The 21,171-nt window shown below is 32.4% G+C and overlaps 2 protein-coding genes and 1 long non-coding RNA gene across 4 annotated transcripts; 2 read left to right on the forward strand and 1 right to left on the reverse strand.

The window, feature by feature from the left end:
* Nucleotides 1-4,344: 4,344 nt before the first annotated feature.
* On the forward strand, nt 4,345-5,150 carry LOC123684997. The gene is made up of 2 exons (XR_006748225.1): nt 4,345-4,465; nt 4,843-5,150. It is a non-coding gene; the product is annotated as an uncharacterized LOC123684997 (long non-coding RNA).
* Nucleotides 5,151-5,503: 353 nt separating this feature from the next.
* LOC123684994 (SWI/SNF-related matrix-associated actin-dependent regulator of chromatin subfamily E member 1) lies at nt 5,504-13,488 on the reverse strand. Of its 2 annotated transcripts, XM_045624538.1 has the most exons (11): nt 13,328-13,488; nt 13,197-13,277; nt 12,820-12,864; nt 12,074-12,114; nt 11,941-12,018; nt 11,553-11,841; nt 11,399-11,500; nt 8,315-8,589; nt 7,999-8,205; nt 6,537-7,464; nt 5,504-5,710 (listed from the first exon to the last, which is right to left on the reverse strand). In XM_045624538.1, the coding sequence occupies exons 2-11, from the start codon at nt 13,258-13,260 to the stop codon at nt 5,670-5,672; spliced, it is 2,070 nt and encodes a 689-aa protein (XP_045480494.1). In that variant the 5' UTR covers nt 13,261-13,277; nt 13,328-13,488; the 3' UTR covers nt 5,504-5,669. The 2 variants fall into 2 exon arrangements, with proteins under 2 accessions (XP_045480494.1, XP_045480495.1); XM_045624539.1 differs by lacking the exon at nt 12,820-12,864.
* Nucleotides 13,489-13,682: 194 nt separating this feature from the next.
* Nucleotides 13,683-20,962, forward strand: LOC123684992 (transcription termination factor 2). The gene is made up of 12 exons (XM_045624536.1): nt 13,683-13,874; nt 14,050-14,819; nt 14,885-15,014; nt 15,227-15,535; nt 16,082-16,340; nt 17,078-17,348; nt 17,566-17,848; nt 19,683-19,822; nt 19,892-20,110; nt 20,229-20,435; nt 20,511-20,668; nt 20,728-20,962. Exons 1-12 carry the CDS (start codon nt 13,847-13,849, stop codon nt 20,873-20,875), a joined length of 2,922 nt encoding a protein of 973 aa, XP_045480492.1. The 5' UTR covers nt 13,683-13,846; the 3' UTR covers nt 20,876-20,962.
* The last annotated feature ends 209 nt before the right edge of the window (nt 20,963-21,171 follow it).

Below are 21,171 nucleotides of genomic sequence, written 5' to 3' on the forward strand. Positions count from 1 at the left end.
CAGTTAAAAGTTTAAAGTTCAAACTATTATATTCATTAAATTTTTCGAAAAAAAAAGGCCTACGTCAAGAAGTACCACAGGAAGAATGATAACTAGTGGGGTATTTCGAAACAAGAATTTCATGGATATTTTGGGTGTGATATAAAAATTGGTCATTCTCATTAAAAAAAAACAGGATGTTACCGTACGTGTTTCACCACTTTCGGACCAGCAGTAGAGTCAAAAATAATTTAATCTTATGCGCTGAGTACTGTCGATTCCATCAAAATTTTAATCATTCTGGTATCCCAAAATTTCTAAGAATTATCGACTCACCTTGTATATGAAAGGATATACAATATTGGAGGTAATACATTAAATTAATTTTTGATGATTTTTCATAGCACTTGATATATTCTGTACATGGTGTATCTTAAGTTATTAAAAATATTTCATCTATAGAATCTTGAGGCCAAAATATGAAGATTTATTCCAAATGAACTAGATAAAAATGTTTATCCTGTATGAGATACAAGGTTTTTTATTTCAACATTTATAAATTATTTAGAACCTATACACTAAAACTCTTCTACCTAGAATATTCATATTCTACAATGAACTACTAAACCATGAAATAATATCAAATAAAAATAATATGGCTACCTCCAGAGGCGTACGATAGGCACAAGCTACTGGTTGATCTTCCTCAAATTCTACGCCACCGGCGTAATTTTATTATGATTTTTGATTTATACTTTCTATAAGTGAATTTGTACCATTAGATTCATAACGATTAAATCTACTATTTGTGGGAGATATTTAAAGTTCAATTTTTTAGGCCTCGATTTTCTTCGCGGTAGCTAGCACGTTTTGTGATAGAAACAATGTTTTTTGTCCTACCAGTAGCCTCTGTGACTGAAAATTTTCATAGAGAAAATCGTTTCTCCCTTTTCATGAAAACAAACATCAATTTTGGTTTCTACATTCAATTTGTTAGAACAAAGAATAAAGATATCCTCAATTTTTTTCTGAACAAAGCACCTTTCTTAAATAAACAGCAAAAATTCAAAAATGATTTCGCATATGATTACAGTCATGTTGTAATACTTGGAAATATTCAGCAAAAGCAATATAAAATCATAGATATGTGAAATGAATAAGTTGATGTCTGGAATAGTATATTGTGCAACAAATGGGGAAAGTACAACTTTTCTCGCGAGTGTTGAAGTTTGTGGCACGAGCCTGAAAGGCGAGTGCCGCAAACACACGAGCGATAAAAGGACTTTCTCCACATGTTGCACACTATACTTTTCCTACAACTGCACAAATTTCAATAATTCAAGTAATGAACTTGATTCAAATCAAAATGACCTTCGTTGACAGTATGTGCTAATTTTTTGCGTTTCCATAGAAACGACTCAAAAGCCCAATTTCATTGGTCTACCAAGCGAGGTGTGGGCAAAGTGCCGTGGGGAACAATATTTCCCACAGTATGAGCAATACATAGTTTTGAAATTGAGTAAGCTATAAAAAATACGCTACTTTCCATAGCAGTTGTAGGAAAAAGTTATTTATTAACATCAGTATTTTTTTCTTTAGTTTTAGTAACAAGGAATGAACTAAAATTCACTTTTGTTCTGAATTTTTCGTTGAAATGCAGAAGCTGCAGAACCTAACAGAGGAATTATAGATGCTCGTGTAGTTCATTAAAACTTATCGAAATATTCGTAGCTTATTCGGCTTGCATGTTAATAAAAGATTAATAGGAGACGTTGGAAGAATAATTAAAATCTAATTCTTCGTACTTCTGATAAAAATCCAAGGTTCAACTCTAGGAGAGTAGCTCAGAAAATTCTAATACCGAAGTTCCAACTAAATCACGAACAATAAAAGATGACCACAGACATTGATGTGTAGTGTTTAGGAAAGAATTAATTAATTATTTATTCCATGATTGATGCCTTCTTGTACAACAAAAGGTCTCAGCTACCGTAAAGATTGTATAATCACGGCCATTGCCAAATATTCTAACATTGAACTAAATATTCAGACTGAATATTTCTTTTGTATAATATCTTTTATATATAGGTACGAGCGTACCTATTCGTCTTTGAAGTTCATCAATTATTTCTGTTGGACGCAAGGGCGTAGAAAATAGGAAGGAACATTGTTTCATTGTTTGAAAATGACCGTAAAATAATTTAGTATTTAGGTAACTCAAAAGATCGAATCATTACATTTTTACTATAGCAATCTGTTTGAGCTAAGAATTCGACATTTTTTTAAATGCCTGTACTTTCCTTAATTTCTATAAAGGAATTGAATTTTTTCAAACTCAAGAAAATTGGCGGAAAAACATTGTAAAGAATGTCGAAATTCGTTGCAAAACACTAAATAACCCAAAGTAAAAAATGCAAATGACACACAGGAATGAGTTTACTTCAATGTGACGTCATCGTAACTTCGTCCAATCGAATATTCGTTGATTATTATGGGATAATAAGAGAGTGAATTATTATTCAAAATTTTAGAGCTTTTGTTGTACCATATTTTTGCTAAATTAATTCATCTATATTGTTTTTATTAGTCTAATTTATTAAAAGGTCAAGTTAATGAATTTTCTGGTGCTGATGACGTCGCGCTGTTCACTGTAAAAATCTACGTTAATTTTATTAGGTAATCTTCATTAATAATCACAACTCTATAGCTGTTTCTTGTTTCCAACAATAGATAAGCTTTAAACCAGGTTTACATCCAGTCAATAATTTTCCCTTCCTGCCCCCGTATTGATGTCTTAAACTAAACATCATTTATCTAATTATTGTGTGGACGCAACGATGCAGGACCACTTTCTATAATAAAAAGTAGCGCGTGAGATAAGATATTTTCATCTTTATTTAACATTGTCCGTTTCCTCAACAATCTGTCCACTTCCGGTAGTACTCCCACATAATACCTAACCAATTTGTGTATCAAAAGTTACACAGACTGACGATGATGTCACTTATTATGGATTAAGTAGATAGTGTACTACAGTATGAATAAAACTATAAAATGATTTTAATATTTTTCCATTTTCACTTTAACTGAAACGATAAAACTCTGTGAGAAAATAAAAGTTTGCCGATTCAGCTCCAGGGATGTGCTTCGCCAACTCTTCTTCCCATACCTGATTCAAATGTTACCTACTGATATTATTCAGATCGATTCTGCAAAAGTAGTTTGATGGTAACATTTAGATACCTCTATTTGGTAGATCTAGTCATTATTCTTCCATCATACCTTACTCATAAAATCAAAATAATCAATAAATTTCGTTCCAGATGTCTAAAAAACTCAGAAATCTATGCAATGAATAATGATTCACATTTAAGATTATTTATATATTACTTATTTTTATGTATATATTCTTCTGTACATTTTATATGTTTATTCAATTGAATTAAAAATTCCACTAATTTGACAAAGCATTTTTATTTAAATAATCTCTTAATATGTTAATTTTATAATATATATATAACATAATATGTGTCGATGAATCTCAGTACTAGCAGAGGATATGTAACGGGGCATCATACATTTCAACGTATGATACAAGAGAACAGATAAAAACCTCAGCAAAAACTCTGTCTCCCCGTATAAAAAAATATATTATAATATGGGATAAAAAATAGAAGCTACTAGTGAATGTGGAATACTGTGAAGATTTGAAATTCGCGCCAGATATAGATTTCTTTTTCGTTAGATGATTTCAGCGCCACCTTTTCCTTCAGTTGTGAACTGCGAGCCTAAAAGTGGGTCGCCATTTAGCACTAGGGTTAGTACGGCGTTTCCTATCTTTCTCTCCTTAATCTTTGCTGATAATATTTTGTAGACAATTTGGTTATTCGAAGAGCACATTCCGGGTTCCTACCCTCTTCTTCCGTAGGTGGCGTCATTTGAAAAATGGGCATATATCCATAGATAAATTAGTTCTAGATCAGTTTGTCTATGCATATATTCATGGAAACCATAGCAAAAACCTTGCAGTCACTGGAAGGAGATTAATATTAAAATGCAAATATTTCATGCGGCGGAATATATGTAAGCGACATAGAAAACAATGCCTACAAAAGTCGTCAGTTACCTCAAATTTTTTCAAGATTGATTGTGCACAACAGTATTTCTAGAAATCTCGGTTCCGTTCTAGTTTCAATTACCTTTTTCATTTGAATATGAATGAATGAAAATGCAAGATGTTGCCTGAAAAATGGAAGTACTTCATCAACTCTGTTCCTAAAAAATATTTCTGTAACCTAAAGATTGGACACCACAGAACACAAATAGGACATTTCTGTGCGTAGAATATTCTAACACTCTGTGGAATACTCCAATATATTTAGTATTCTGTACTCCAAACCAAATCGTATTATTTATCTATGATTGCAGCAGTCTCTGTGATTAATGATTATCAATCTGTGTGTTCTGTGATCAAAAGAAAGATTAGGTAACCATCTTTCATCATTTTCATGAAGTTTTCAGCTATTCACTGATTCCTTACTACGAATATTGATCGTACTAATTTTAATTATAATATTTGTATATCAATGTTATGTTTAAACCAGGAAGACAACGAAACCTCTTCAAAAGTGTTCTTGGTTTAGCTATTATCGTTCATATCGGTGTTTACTTTCTGAAACCTTATTTGAAACCTGCAGAAGTAACACCTGACAGTAAAACCAAACAAATTTAATATATAACATAAGGGTCTCTCAAAATAGTATGAGGATCCGAAGACCATTTGGTCTCAGTGGATTTGAACTTGGATTAGTTACTGTTGTAGGAGTATTAGGAGGTTTATATATTTGGAAGCCTTATTTTCAGGAACTGAAAAAAGAAAAAGAAATTAAGGAAAAAGTAGATACCTCTTAAATAATATCCCTCAACCATGACAAGCTTCAAGAAGAGAGCTTATGGAAATCCTGTTCTACTAGTTTCATCGGTCTTGCTATTCTCATCAGCATTTTACATGGTATATAAGCACTATTATCAACCTTATGCTTTAAAAAGGCAATTAATGAAACAAGGGGAATTGATAAGGCCACTTTTGGAAGGAAGCACTAAGGGTGGAAGTCAAAATTGAGATTATAAAAAAATTGCTCTTTATAATAAAGTATGTTTCAGTAGTAAAAGTGATTCATTTTGAGTATAAAATACCTAACCCTGAATATACTTGGCTTGACTGTATTCAGGTATTAAAAGAAGCGAAAATTAAGTTGAGATTTTCAGTAATTACCTTGATTCTTGCTGAAAGCTATTCAAATTAAATACCTATTTCGCCATGGATAAATTTGTTTAGTGTGACTATATTTATTTCATACACTGTTAGTTTTTAGAGATATTATTTTTCTTATTTATAACTGCCTTTTTACTGATAGATAGTACTATGTTCTCTTCAAAATTTTCAAACATGTGGAAATTAATTTTAGATTGTTGGTTATAAACAAAAGAAGATGAAGCTGATGGGATAAATTGAAACAAAGAATATTATACAACTATTTATCCTATAAATGATTTTTTAAAGAAATATTAATTCAAACATTATTTTTCACCAACTGTAAATTAACATAAATTCACTTTATTTCACTATACATGTGTTTCTTCGTGGCAACTATTTACTTCATTATTTTTATGTGAGTCGTAATACATTCTTAGTCCTTTTTTTCTTCACCTAGATTTTCGTCATGGGCATCTGAAAATGTATCAAAAATGAGAATAAAAAAATAAGGACAGTATGGAAGACTTTTTCCGGAAACTGACAATTCCATAATTCAGAGAATTTATCACCAACATAGCCGATGGGGATCCTGTAAAGTCAAGGTCTATAGATTACACAGGTTGAAGAGTGGGGTAACGAGTCATCCAGTGTCTGTCAAGGTCTATAGGGTGCTGTATCGCCATTAGCCATCATTGACAGACATTTTATCTTAGCTATTTTATGATCGAAGATAATAAAGACTATTTAGGATAGGATTCACGCGATTAAACTAATAAGAAAATCCGTGTAAACCCACGATTTCATTGCAATCAAATGTTATTTATTTGAATGTGTACAACGAGTGACGTCACGAATGGTTGACGTTGATTGGTTGAAAGTTACGAGGCAACCTGTCTAAATCTATATACCTTGCCGTAAAGTTATCTGATAGTGGACTTTATAATAGGTAATTTTTCAAAGGTGACAGGACTTGTGACAATCAATGACAGATTATAAGTTGACGTTAGTTTGACAGATATTATGTTTATTGCCAAGCATAGAAAGGGCTGCAGAATGATTGTTCTGCTTTTGAAAGATGAAAATTATAAATTTGATGAAAAATTGTGGGATTTACACATTCAGAATTAGCCTAATAACAGGATACCAATAAATGACTATTCATTTCTTCTTTTAGAGCAAGACAAGTGATAAGCGTTACTTCTTTGCCTTCATCACTCTGATGTAACACTTTTAACATCACTGTGTATATATATATACATATATAATAATAATTTAATGAACCAAAAAACAATAGACATACCCTTACTATCCTCAGATACATTATCCTCTGACATTCTATGATCGGCTTCCGGTTGCGATGGGGGATGTACGCCATACATATGATGTCCAGTAGGAGGGTGATTTTCAGGTGCACCCGCAGATACTGGTTGCTGCCCCTCCATTGAAGGCATTCCAGAATGGGGAGGAAAATGATGGGGTCTATTCATATGAGGCGGATACTGATGGTAAGACTGAGGATAATAGGAATGAGCAGGAAACTGTCCGGGATAGGGTTGCGGTGGGCCCTGATGATAAGATTGCTGCTGTTGTGGGGGATACGGAGGATAAGCAGGATGGGGAGGTCTTGGAGGAAGAGGTACCGACTGCGAAGCATTCTGCGGAGGATACTGCTGGTACGGTGGCACCTGCGAAGGTGGCATCATTGAAGTCTGCGAAGGATGTGGTGGTACCGGATGAGCTGGAGGGTGGGGCGTAGAATGAACAGGAGCATGAGGGGGAATATTATGGGTTGGCACACTACCTGAACCTTGGGTAGGCATGTGGGGTTTATGGGGAGGAGCAGGAGGCATACCTGGGTGGATCGGGGGCATACCGGGATGATTTTGTGGAACTCCAGGATGATGCGGTATCGAATGACCGGGCGGCAACTGAGCTGCAGGCTGAGGATGATTGGGAGGAGGAGCCATCGAACTTGATGTGGTCGACATATTCAAGGAAAGAGCTGTTGGAGGGGGAGTTTCTGAATGTTGATGCGACTGTGGGGAAGGAACGGATTGCTCCGAGTTCCCAGAAATGTAAGATGGATGTGGATGGAAAGGCTGCTTTTCTACAGGTTTTGGCGGCTCGGTACGATTAGCCACTCCGTTGAGGGGTCTCTGATTTGCAATTCCACTCGGACCAACGGGAGCCTCGGAGTTTGAATGTTCATCCTTATCTTGATCCATTGGCTAGAAATTACATTACAGAATGACAATATACCGTATTTATGCATGGATTATTCTCAAGTCTTAATCTTTCACAAATATGACAAACAATTTTCATTCATACATATTGAGTTTAAAGCTTTCATAGGAGTTTAATGAGGTTGTTCCAATAAGGGTGCAAGATTTAAATAGCACTCCGTTTCGGCTGCCTTAATGACGCATTTATTCATTAAATAGTAACCTCAAACAGATTGCTCAATTAGGAATGTAATAAATCAAAGTTATCTTTACAATGAAATACTATCAAAAATGTATTACTTTATGCCAAAGTGATCTTCACAAGAGAAAACGGTTGAATCTATAAACATAAAATAAAGATTATTATTATTATAAACACTTTTATATATGGCACTGGATTGTTTATACTTCCAAGTGAAGTTATGTGTGTAAAATTGCAATTCAGCGACCTCTTTGAATTTTCATGCAATGTGAATCGAAAATATTCACATGAAACAAATCTGTCGAATAGCTTATACCCTATTCTTCTGCCGTGCTTACCTCTGGATCTGATTGATTATTTTCTGCTGCTGGTTGAGAATGCTGAGATTCCGGAGAAGACATCACTTCTTGATTTGATTTTCCATTTTCCTCGATCTTGGGTTTTGGAGGTTCTTCGAACCTTTGTGCTCTTTCCCTCTTCAGAGATTCATATTGCTTTTCTACCATTTTCTGGAATGTTTCTTCATCAACTGCTGGCTTACAGTGCTAAAACAGTAATGCATGAAAATCTTCGTTATTAATTTCGCTAAGTAGCCACTTTATGATTTCATAACAGCAAATACACAGAACGAAATAGATAATGATAACAACATACTTTTTTTAATTCTTCTTGGAAGGCCTCACTGCTCTCGATAAATTTCATTTTCTTGGCTTCAAATTTCTCTTCGATCTGCTGCAGTTCAGCTTCCAGTTTCTTCTGATGCATTGTTAAAGACTGAACTTGCCTTTTTAAAACTTGCAACCTACCAGTTGTTATGACAGATCTTACATCTGGAACTACAGTTTCCGAAAAAATCTCATTTATCAAACGATGATTCCTAAGGTATCTCGCATATGCTACATGTTTCACTGAATATCCATCATCTTGGTCTGAAATATTTTATAAGGGATACAATGACATATTGTACATTTAATTTTTTGGTGCCTAATCCAGAGAAAGAGGAGGCCATAATTTTGCTCAAATGTATGAAATATTCGAATTTTGAGCCTATAGTGGTCTCAAATGATCGGGTTCAACTCACTGATGAAGAAATCAAAATCCGGAGTTATAACAATAACAATAACAATAATATTTATTTCAAAGATTATCACAGATACAACAGGTGCAAATGATAAAATTGAAACATGTCAGACGAAAACACAGTCAACGCTGGATGATGGAACAGTAACTATAATATTCATTTAGATTATAAGGTTCTGCATCAAGGACAAACTGACGAACTCTTGTTACATAGAGACTCACACTATCAATAGCCCAGAAATATTTTGGGAGAGCATTATATAATTTCATACAAGTGTACATTGTGCTTTTTTGAGTGAGTGTGAGTGAAACCTTTGGCACTTGATAAGGTATCATTTGTCGTGTATTATTTAGATTCTTAAAGTCAGAAAACAGTTCTTTGTGTTTATAAATGAATAGCAAAGATCTAAAAACAAACAAGCCGGGTACAGTCAAAATATTATGCTTTTTAAATAAACCTCTACACGATTCCCGAAAAGGTAGTCTTAACATCGACCTCAACGTCATTTTTTGAGTAATGAAAAGGGTATTAGTATGTGGGCTGTTACCCCAGAATATTATTCCATATGACAGCAACGATTCAAAATTTGCAGAATAAATTATTTTCAATACATATAAGCTAACTTGATGCTTCAAAACGTTGATCGAATACAAGACAGACAGCAGTCTCCCATTCAAGTAATCAACATGTTGACGCCACTTCAAGGTAACATCAACATGGACACCCAAAAACTTAATAGACTCACTAGTTGTAATATCATTACCAAGAATCCTTACTGACAATGGAAATGAACGACGAGAGCGATCGCTATGGAAAAAGATAAAGTTAGTTTTGGCAATGTTTAACTTTAAACTGTTATCACCACACCAGGAAGTTACAGACTCGAAAGCATCTTCAGCTCTATTGATAACGGTGGCTAAATCATCGTCGGAAACTATGATATTAGTATCATCAGCGTACAAAGAGAACATACAAGCCAGATCACCAACCACCTCCGGCAAATCGTTAATGTAAATCAAGAACAAAAGCGGTCCAAGGACACTCCCCTGAGGCACACCCCTAGTAACTGTAACATCATCTGATATACAAGTCGTTCCATCCCGTACTAATTCAACTCTCTGCTTTCGATTACTGAGATAACTTCTAATTAATAGAAGTTGATTATCCCTAATGCCGCAAGCCTCTAATTTTTCTAATAATTTTTCATGATCTACACTGTCAAACGCTTTAGACAAGTCCAGAAACATACCAAGTGGAATGCTTCCATCCTCCAAGGCCTTTAAAATCTCATTCAAGAGTTGAAATATGGCGGTTTCAGTGGATTTTTGTGGTACAAAACCATGTTGAAATTTGCTGAAAACATGCAACTTTTTAAAGAAAGAGATTAAACGGATAGAAAGGACTTTTTCAAAAATTTTAGAAAAAGATGTCAAGAGATTAATTGGTCGATAATTTTCCATTTCCTCATGGGAACCCTTTTTAAAAAGAGGCTTAACAACTGATATTTTTAAGGATTCTGGAAATATTCCTTCAATAAATGACCTATTAATGATGAAACTTAAGGGTTTTGCAATTAAATGTATACATTTTCTCAGCACCTTCATAGGAATCCCATCATAACCATATGATGAGGAATTTTTCATTTTATCAACAATTGATATTAATTCAGATGGTAAAAGGTTAAACATAAAGAAAGATTTGTGACATTTTGATTTTACAGTAAAATTGCCGAGTGATGAATGCGTACTTCCTCCCATGTTACTGAAAAACTTATTAAACTCGTTTGCCACCGTGACAAGCTCCCCAGAGGGTATCCCAGACCGTACATCCTGTTTGCCTCTCAGTTCTCTTATCAATGTCCATGTTGCTTTGGATTTATTGTCAGAATTGGTTATTATGTGACCATAATGCTCCTGTTTAAGTTTAGAAATAAATCTGTCATATTCCAGTTTTTTAGATTTATATTTCCCGAAAAATTGCGAATCAATTCTAGACATTGTATACAAAATATCAAGATCATTTTTTATTCTGAGTAATTGTGGGTTAGATTTAAAACTTTTCTTTGAATTTTTTGTTGCTACTTTAAAAGGAAATGAGTTTTCAAATAAATATTTGAAACGACTGGAAAAATAAGACCACATACCGTCAACGTCACCACCACCGAAAGCATACAATGGGGACCAATCTACATCTGAAAGGGTTTCGAGAAACGTCACTATGTTATTTTGACTAAAAGCACGATATTTAATGCGATTTTCTAGATTAGAAACTTTCATAGTATCAATATTAAACTCAACAGAAATGGCACTATGATCTGACAAGTGTGGCTGCAGAACTCTTACATGGCCATCATGAATATTCGTCAAGATATTATCCAAGCAAGAAGAAGAATGGAAGGTTATACTCTTATGAAATTTTGTTTTCTTAGTAATTGAAAAAATACTCATCTGATAGAACTGAAAATTGGAAAACAATAAAGAAATAGTGAAACGAATGCAAAATTTTGTAATATTGAGATTAAAAAAATTTTTTTTTGTAGATTTTCAGAATCAACAGTGTTTATATCAATTTGTGTGTATATGAACTGATTGATTTGTGTTTAGTTTTTTCGATCATTTGTAGGGTTGATCAATACATAAATGAACAATTCTAAATACCATCTTCATCCTCTGCAGGCTGTATTTCAATTCTTCTATCCCTGTCTGCCGCTTGCTTAGATGATTCTCTTCTTTCATGGGTTTCTCCGTCATTTCCTTGTCCTGAAATAAATATCTTAGTTATCAAATTCAATATTTTTTTTAAAGTTATTACCAGATTTTTTATTTTTTGCAGCAATGAATGCTAAATATGCTGGAGAGTTGTGATAGTTTTTCAAACTTTTTTCATATTCCACTTTTTCATTTTCATACTCTTCAACAAATTCTTGTTTTTGTTCTTCAGGTAAATCTCTCCACATCTGTCCAATAATTCTTCCTATTTCCCATAATTTTAAGTCAGGATTCTGAGCTTTGACTTGATCCCAAACCTTTCTACTGTACCTCATATAAGGCATTGTAGGTTTTTCAGGCGCTTTCGGTGGCTTGAGATTTTTTGCATCATTCTAAAACGAAAATCACAATAAAAAAACCGAAACCCATGTTACAACTGGCTATAAATAGATCTTTAAATTTTCGTAAATGAAAAAATATGAAATACTAACCGAGGCATTCTTTCCAATTTTTTGGGGAACAAAACCTGAATGACCATTTGGTGTAGAGACAAATGGATTTGTTTCTTTCTAAAATCAAAATTTTTGTTAATGAATTAATTTTTTGTTTATTTGAACCACTCACTGCTGAAGAGGATCCGGAACCACCTGAAGCCCTCAAACGTTCTGTAATTAAAATGATTAAACAAATATGTATAACTGAAAAAATTATCTACTGCAAAACAAAAAACAATACTCAAAAATAAATCAAAATTGTTTTACACAATGAGCAAAACTAATATCAGAAGAAAAATATCAATGCCATGCATTTTCAGACTTATTTATATGAATGTAGAGTATATACGAATAATTATAAAAATCGCTTAACCAATTATTTGCATTTGTTAGTTCAATATGAATCACTATATAATACAATAAAACTCAGAAGCAGTAATTTCAAAATAATTGTTTTCATATAAAATAGCTTTTAACAGATAAAATATAAATGCCAAATAAAATATAGCTTCAAGAAGATACATAGAATTAAGCACTAGGCATTGCAATCTACCTAAATTTTCTTCCTATTTCAAGAACATGGCATAAAATAATTTGTTATTCAACTACTATATTTAAGCTACTTGAAATATCGAGAAGTACTGAACCTGAAAAAATACACATAATCTCAAACTTGATACTGACCCCAATTTACTGATATAAAAAACTTTTTATCATAAATTATTATGGTTCAGAACAATATCAATAGAACTCACACTTTGAATAGAAATATTCAAGAACACTTCGCAACACAGAATATAAAGTTGTTTAGAGATTTATGCTAGTAAACAAGCAATATGTTCAGTCAAAGAATTCAAATTAAAAATCTAAAGTTACCTTTCAATATGTTGAAAGTCATGGGAGAGCCAGCGGCCAGTAAATCTGAACAAACACAAACAAAGCTTATATAACCATGAACACTAATCTACTAAAGGTCATCGTTTTGTATCTGTATTCTGAATTTTGAAGAAAAATTCAATAAACATAGGGAAAAATATCTTGGATAATAAGTAATAATTTTTAGAAATATTTAAATTCAAAAAACCTATACAGATGCAAATCATGCCAAATTCTCCTAGTGCCAAATTTAAAAGTAGATACAAGCCCTTTTCAGAACAGAAACTACATCAAAATGCTCATACTAATCATGCAATCAATCTAAGCAAAATATTTTAGGGTAATTATTCTTTATTTTCAGATGTTCATATCCTTACGGTTGGGTGTTTGGGGGCTAGGCATTTGCATTGCCACTTGTTTATAGTTTGTTGGTAAAGCCATAATGGATTGGATATAACCTGAAAATTTGAAATATAATCAATGTTCCAAAAGAGCCAGTAGTACATACCCCTTCAATACTTCTATTCACTCATTCTACAGTTAATTACAATTTTATTGTATGTAATATTCTCTGAACAATGTATAATAATTAATTCATTTCCATCGCTTGTCTTAAATGTTTGGTTTATTTTTGATATGACAATTTGACACATAAAATAGTTCAGTTCAAATTTAATAGAGGGCGCTAGTATCGCCTTCTGATTCCATAGACATAATTAAATTATTCTGTCTGATTGACAATATTTTTCATAATTTTTCTATGATGATTTCTTTCAAAGTTGCCAATCCACAGATTCCAATGGTCAATTCGGATTTATCAGTGAAACACAGTTGGTGACACTGTTTTATTTTATCTATGGTTCATTAACGAACTTTAAAAGAATTTTGATTTCCATTGTTTTTTTAACGTATTGTTCATGTGCTGTTAATAATATTAACTTGCCCTCTAGGTTTTTCATTTATGCAGAACAACACATCATTTTATATTTCGAATTGCTAAATTAAAAAAATCATTAAAGTAATAACAATGAGCGGAGAAATTTCGGATAGTTCAGGTACTTATTGGTTGATATATATATATATGGAGAATTTTAGAAAAATTGAATTACCGCTAATTCTATTAAACTTAAATTCAAGGGTTTGAAGGAGAATTGTTCCATTCAGTATTTCCCAACAAATTCCTTTAAGCTTTTATATCCACTAGGTATATCCTGAGTATTTTTATTTCAGACTATTCCACTGATGATATTCCCATAATGAAAAATAAAAAAAATATGGTATGGGATAGTACTGATGATGAAGATAATTCTTCAGTCATGGAATCATCAGAACCTAATGATGTAAAAGTTCCCACTAAAACTGATGGCAACAATATAATTACTAGTACTCCAGAACGATCGATATTTATGGGAAGAAGCTCCTTTGGTACATCTATTATTGAAAAAAAACCTGATTCTCTTATTATATCTGACACTGATGATGAACTCTCTGAATCTGCAGTATCAAATAAGGCAGAAAATGTTACTTCAAACTTGATTATAGTCAGTAGCAAAGAGAATTCTTTTTCAACACCTCAACCTAAAAAATCTAATGCTTATGATACAAAAAAATCTGATATGTTAAAAATTCCTTCCGAAGAGGAATTTAGGAAAAGGAAATCTTTCATGACACCTCAAGTAAGAAAACAGGTTGATGATGATTCTGATAGCTCTGAAAAAGAAGTTGATTCTGATATTATTGATACTAGTCAAATTCTTGAAGACTCTTTTGAACCAGAAACACCTAAAGCATTTTATGATGAAGACAAAAAACATTTTACGACTTCAATTAAAAAGACTGATACATCTGCTGAAAAAGTGAAGGTACAAGTTAAATTGGATGATATTGTTAAGAAAATGTCATCAAATGATGTAGAGGATAAGATAAAATGTAAAAGGACAGAATACAATGAACAGTTGAAGATGATTCAAACATATGAAGCAGATTTATTTAGAATCAAGGTACCCAATTTTAGATTTTATCCTAAAAACTTTGAGCTGCTGAACATCTCATATTTTAATTACAGAAAACCATGTCCAATGTGAATTTACCTGGCCTTCCTGATAAGGGACAGCTTTTAAAATCCAAGTTCGAAACAATTAAAACCAAATTTTTGGAAGCCCAAAATCGACTGAAACAGATGACTGTGGTTGAAGGTAAGATTTATTATTTTAATCAATAACTACACTACATTAATGAAGACTTGAAACCTGAAAAGAGAAGAGGAAGTAAAAATAATAAATGGCCCTTAATATAGCCTTTGACTATCAAATAGATACAAATTTGATTTCTCTTTCAATGCAATTTTCTTATCTTTGGAATTTAAAGATTTATGAAAAATATCTAAATAGTACATACTTATCTATAGAGGATGTGCCCGAAAAAAACAACACAGAGAAAACACCATCCTTGAACGTTTGGAATGACCTTGAAGCTGGTATAGCCATAGTGCAACCAAAAACTTTTGGCAAAAAAGGGTTGGAGAATTTTCAATCTCAAAAAGTTTTAACTTCTGAGAGTTTGGAGCAACTTCATGGTTCATTAAAAAATTGCCCAAAGGATGATGTACTAGCAGAGGAGCCTAAAGGAATCAAGGTCAGTCTTATGGAACACCAGAGAAGAGCCTTAGCATGGTTGTTGTATAGGGAAACACAAAGGCCACCTGGAGGAATTTTAGGTATTTTTCAAAATTTTATCAACTCATTGAATGAACTCTATGAAAATATACTTACATTTGAATTGAAGACTGTGAAGAATCAACTGCAAATTTTAATCACATATGAATCTTTCTAGTTGTGCTAAGGGTGCAACTTGAAATCATTAATTTTTGCACAAAAAAATCATTTATCGTTTTATTTTTTAGCATTCTATTCTGTCTTCTGTTTACATTAATTAAGATTTAATAGGTAGTGTTGATTAAATATTCTGAACTGAAACGGCCCATGAAATTATTATTGAAGTGTTTGGAAATAAGAGACAAAGGTCTTTCACTGGAGTTGAAAATATAGTACTTCCTCCTTTGTTTTTAATTTTGACATTCAGATTTGCTTAATTTGGATGTGTTTGATAATATGTTTGGTGACATACTAAAACTTTCATGTTTACATACAGACAAAAATTGAAAAAAAGTAAATTGTCTGACCTTTCTACCTCACCCTGTAATTCAAAATGCTCCTCCCAAATACCACAACTGAAGACAGGAAATAATGTACTGAAATTCCAGCGGATGATATGGGTCTTGGAAAAACACTGACTATGATATCTCTTGTTTTAAAAAAGACTAAACATACTGAGGAAGAGGATGATGACAGGGAAGAGGAGGAATCTTCTAAAAAATATAGAAAATACAATGGTGGCACTCTAGTGGTATGTCCCGCAAGTCTTCTTAATCAATGGGCACAAGAGATAGATACTAAACTCAAGAGGGGTTTACTTTCTTATAATGTTTATCATGGCCCTAAAAGAGAGGTAAAACCCAAAAGGTAAAGTAGAATAAATTTCAAAATGAATGTATATAATCACTGATTAGGTAGTTTATGTGCCAGAAATTAGTTCTCCTTATTGGTTTTTATTCCAACATTCAAATATTATTTACTAGTGGATCCTGCCGACATGTAATCATTGCAAAAATAATTCCAATGGAATCCCATATTACATTGAACTCTTCAAACAAATCACCTAATGTTTGTTTTCAGTCTAAATGTTAAACTTGTATTGAATTGCTGCCTGTGACTTTTAAATTCAGAATTTCTTATGAAAATTCTAAGACAACTTTCGCAAACAAATTATAATCCCTCCCCATTCTAAATCTGTCAAATTGACTGTATTCTACTACTGTTTAACTTTTAACAAAATCTTATATCTTTTTAAAAATTCCTCATTTCAACATCTACTGCCATAATATTATGGGACCTAGATCGGCTATGTTGGTAATTTTTGGTATCTGGAATTGTGAAAATTTCAAATTCTTCCTGGCGGTTTTGGAGTTGCAAATTCCGTAACTAATGGGATTTTATATTATATGTATTATATATAGATATGTACACAGGGTGTTAGTGAATAAGTACGATAAACTTAAGAGGGTGATTCTGTACAAAATATAATGATATTTTGCGAGTGATATCTATCTGTGGAAACCGCAAGAAAATTCATTCAGTGATTTTGTGCTGAGGCATGATATAATAATATAAAATATCCAGTGTTTTTGTTTCTCTTGCAGATTGGCAGAATATGATGTTGTAATCACCACATACAGTATTGTAATGAACGAGATTGACAAAGAAGGAGCTATATTCAGAGTTAGATGGAATAGAATCATTCTTGATGAAGCACACACAATTAGAAATCACAAAGCCCAAACTTCTGTTGCCTGTTGCGAATTAGCTGGTAAACACAGATGGGCACTAACAGGGACACCTGTTCACAATAAAGAGCTTGATATGTACGCTCTTTTAAAATTTTTAAGATGTTCACCTTTTGACGATTTAGCGGTGAGTTTGAATATTTTGTGTTTTTGTTTCATATGTATACTTTGTGTATTTTCTGGTATTACTCCTAGAAGAAACATACTTAAATACTCTTCAATGATATTCTCTTCAAATTGTATCGATTTGAAAAACTCTGAAGCAATTTATTTGTTTGTCCTGCTATGTAATCTTTATATAATTATAGTATTAATTGAAATAAATTTATACAGTATGATTTTAGGTTTGGAAAAGGTGGGTAGGTGATAAGGGAACTGGAGGTGGGGAAAGACTAAATACTGTGATTTCCACTTTGATGTTGAGGCGTACAAAGGCCGAACTTATGGAACAAGGAAAGCTGACTACTATGCCTTCTCGTAAATGGGATCTGATCCCAGTCAACTTGGACGAAAGTGAAATGAGCTTGTATCAGAAAATCCTTCTCTTTTCACAGACTTTATTCGCTCAGTTTCTGCATCAAAGAGCAGAGAAAGGGCAAGAGATCGTTAATCTTAGAAATTCAAATGGTAAAAAATTATATTTCTTTAGAATATGATATTGAACATTCTTTCAAGGGAAATTGACCATTCAAAAAAACTCATTGAAGAAATAGATTTTTCGAATCCTCTCCAATCATTTATGATATTGAGCGCAAAAAGAGTGGATATATTCAATTCGCAAAAATGACAATTGAAAGAAAATTATAACCTCGAAGAGGTCGCCATAATGTAATTTTAAGCAACTTGGATTTATAATCAGGTATAAGAAAGCGTTTGTTTTCATTATTGATTCATCTGTAGTCTTTTATGAATATCATTTTAATGAAAATAATGAACTTATAATTATTTTATAATCTTTCATTTAAAAGATTACTTTTAATGATCACATTTTTATTATAAGAATCTAATTACATTTTTATAGAGATATAACTCCAGCTGACTTTTTTGACTTTTTAAAACTCTATTTTCTTTCGATAGAACTAACACATCAGAAAGAATTTGTCACAAGATCTGAAGTGGTGATCCAAAATTTAATTTCACTATAGATTGGTGGTGTAGGATCAGAGAAACAGGAAAATGATACTCTGTTAGTTCGCCGACGTTTCGGAAAAATTTATTTCCATCCTCAGGGCTCTACAAAATTTACGGAAAACATCATTTGCAACATTGATGAAGGTGTTTACAAAATAAAGGAAAGATGAGCATTACTAAAAGTTATTGACTAGAAAATATCACAGAAAAGATGGTCTGGTATAATTTATACATACAAAGAAGCATTATAAAATTCAAAACATTTTTAGTTTAAAATAAGAGTAAAAATAAAAAGTAATATAACACATATAGGTATAAACAAAGTACTTACAAGCTAGACAAATGTATCTTCCCAAAATCATCTTATTAAAATTTAAATCAATTCTCCAATATTTTACGTGTAAAAAAATCATAATATGTATATTAAAAACCGGGGACAAACAATGCGACCGATGCATAGATAGTATGTCGACAGACGGAGGTGAAATCAAAGGAACAGCGGACTCGAAACAATTAGGGTAAAAAACTTAGTCGTATGTATGTGATGCGCTGAAGTAATGAAGTCGATAGGGGCTAGAAATCTTTATTTTGTTCTATTATTATTCCGTAGTTGGGTATTTGTTTTTAATAAGGAAAAATAGAATCGGCTAAGTTGTTGTATGTCAGCTCTAGAATTTACTGAGTCATGGATACTTATTTGTAACATCTCAAAAATTAGCCGATTGCTCAAGTATGGCTCCCTATTTAATATTTTGACGTCTTCAAAATTAAAGTTGTGACTTTCATTCAGGCAATGTTCGGCCAAGGCTGTTTTAGGGTTGGAGATCGGCAAACGGACAGACCTAATATGTTCCTGTATTCTGGATTTCAGATATCGGCCCGTCTGGCCTATGTAGACGCGAGAACAATTTAGACAGCTGATTTTATATACAACATTGGAGTTCAGAAAAGTTGGTATCTTTCCTTTATTTTGTAAACACCTTCATCAATGTTGCAAATGATGTTTTCCGTAAATTTTGTAGAGCCCTGAGGATGGAAATAAATTTTTCCGAAACGTCGGCGAACTAACAGAGTATCATTTTCCTGTTTCTCTGATCCTACACCACCAATCTATAGTGAGAAAGAATTTGGTTCCTGAAAATGCGTTTAAAAAGTGCAAGTGAAAGTATTTTTTCGGAAAGGACCTTCTTTTAAAGCAATACAATGAATTTGGTTAAAAAATACATATTTTGAGTTTTCTCCACAAATTTTCGATTTTTTTTTTTGCATATATTAGCATATAGAGCTGTGTTGTCAAAATATCTCGTAATGTTTCTAATTTTCCTTTCAGCTATCCCAAACAATGAATATGCGAAAATGAGGAAAAAGCTTCTAACCATGAATCAAATGAGAGAAGTTAACCAACATGAAATCTTGGTTTTATTGCTTAGGTTGAGGCAAATTTGTTGTCATCCTTCACTAATTGTAAATGTGAGTATATTATTAATGAATGAACATGTTGATAAGGAAAACTAAAAATGAAAATAATTTCAATTCCAGATGCTACAAGGAGATGAAGATTTAGGTGAAGATGATGAGACTGAAGGAAGGGAGGAAATAAATCTGCTGGAACAATTGAACAAATTGAATTTAGATGATGATCAGACGGGTTTTTCAGCAGAGGGTTTATCAGAAGAAAAAGTCGGATTCAAAGAGGCAACAAAGGGTATTTTGAACCCATCACATCCATTATTTGCGAAAGATCGTATTAGTAGTAAAGTAAGGGCAGAATGAATAATTTAATAACAATTAAAAGGAGAATTATAAATTTTATTCATAATGCCTCAAATATTGCATATTCTCAATGCGAAAAATGCAATATAATTTCCATTTCCAGGTCAAATCTGCCTTGGATTTAATTCCTAACATTATAGCAAGTGGCGATAAAATCATTGTTGTTTCTCAATGGACCAGTTTTTTGGAACTATTTGGATGGCATCTTAAAGAAGCTGGTATAAAATTTACACAATTAGATGGTAGAGTTCCCACAGCAAAAAGAACAGATATGGTGAACAACTTCAATGATCCCAACAGTAGAGTAAAGGTAAAAATATATAATCTGCAAGACATTTTGGAAATTTTCGATTTAACCTAACCTAATCTATTGATTTTTCTTTAGATTTTATTACTTTCTTTAACGGCTGGTGGGGTAGGCTTAAATTTAGTAGGAGCAAATCATCTTTTCCTATTGGACTTGCATTGGAATCCGCAGTTAGAAAAACAGGCACAAGATAGAATATACCGGATGGGCCAGAAAAAAAACGTATTTGTATATAAGTATGTCATTTTCTATTGAAAAAATTATTTTCATAATAAACACTGAAATAATTTTTCAGATTCATGACACATGAAACTATTGAGGAAAGAATAAAAAACTTGCAAGATGCTAAAATTGCCATATCGGAGAGCATGTTGACAGGATCCAAAATTGCAGTTGGTAATAAACTCAGTTTACAGGACTTGAAAATGTTGTTCAACATGTAATATAATTTTAATGATGTGATATTTACGCTGAGTTAAAGTTTATGAATATTTTAATTTAGTTCAATAAAATTTTTTACCAATGTTAAAGAGGTGTTAAATATTTATTTTCCTTCCCCCAATATTTTGGATTCCTCTCTATCTTGTCTTAGTAAAGGTATTATATTCTTCAATTAATGAACAGACCTGTTAGTGATTTTTGAATAAGGAATTGAAGTCTCATTTTGAAATGCAATGTTTATTGTTTACAAATAACATTTGATTATTTGAAGTTATAAAATCAATTTTGTTCGGAATCT

Source organism: Harmonia axyridis, chromosome 7 (assembly GCF_914767665.1).
Source record: "Harmonia axyridis chromosome 7, icHarAxyr1.1, whole genome shotgun sequence".
NCBI lineage: Eukaryota > Metazoa > Arthropoda > Insecta > Coleoptera > Coccinellidae > Harmonia > Harmonia axyridis.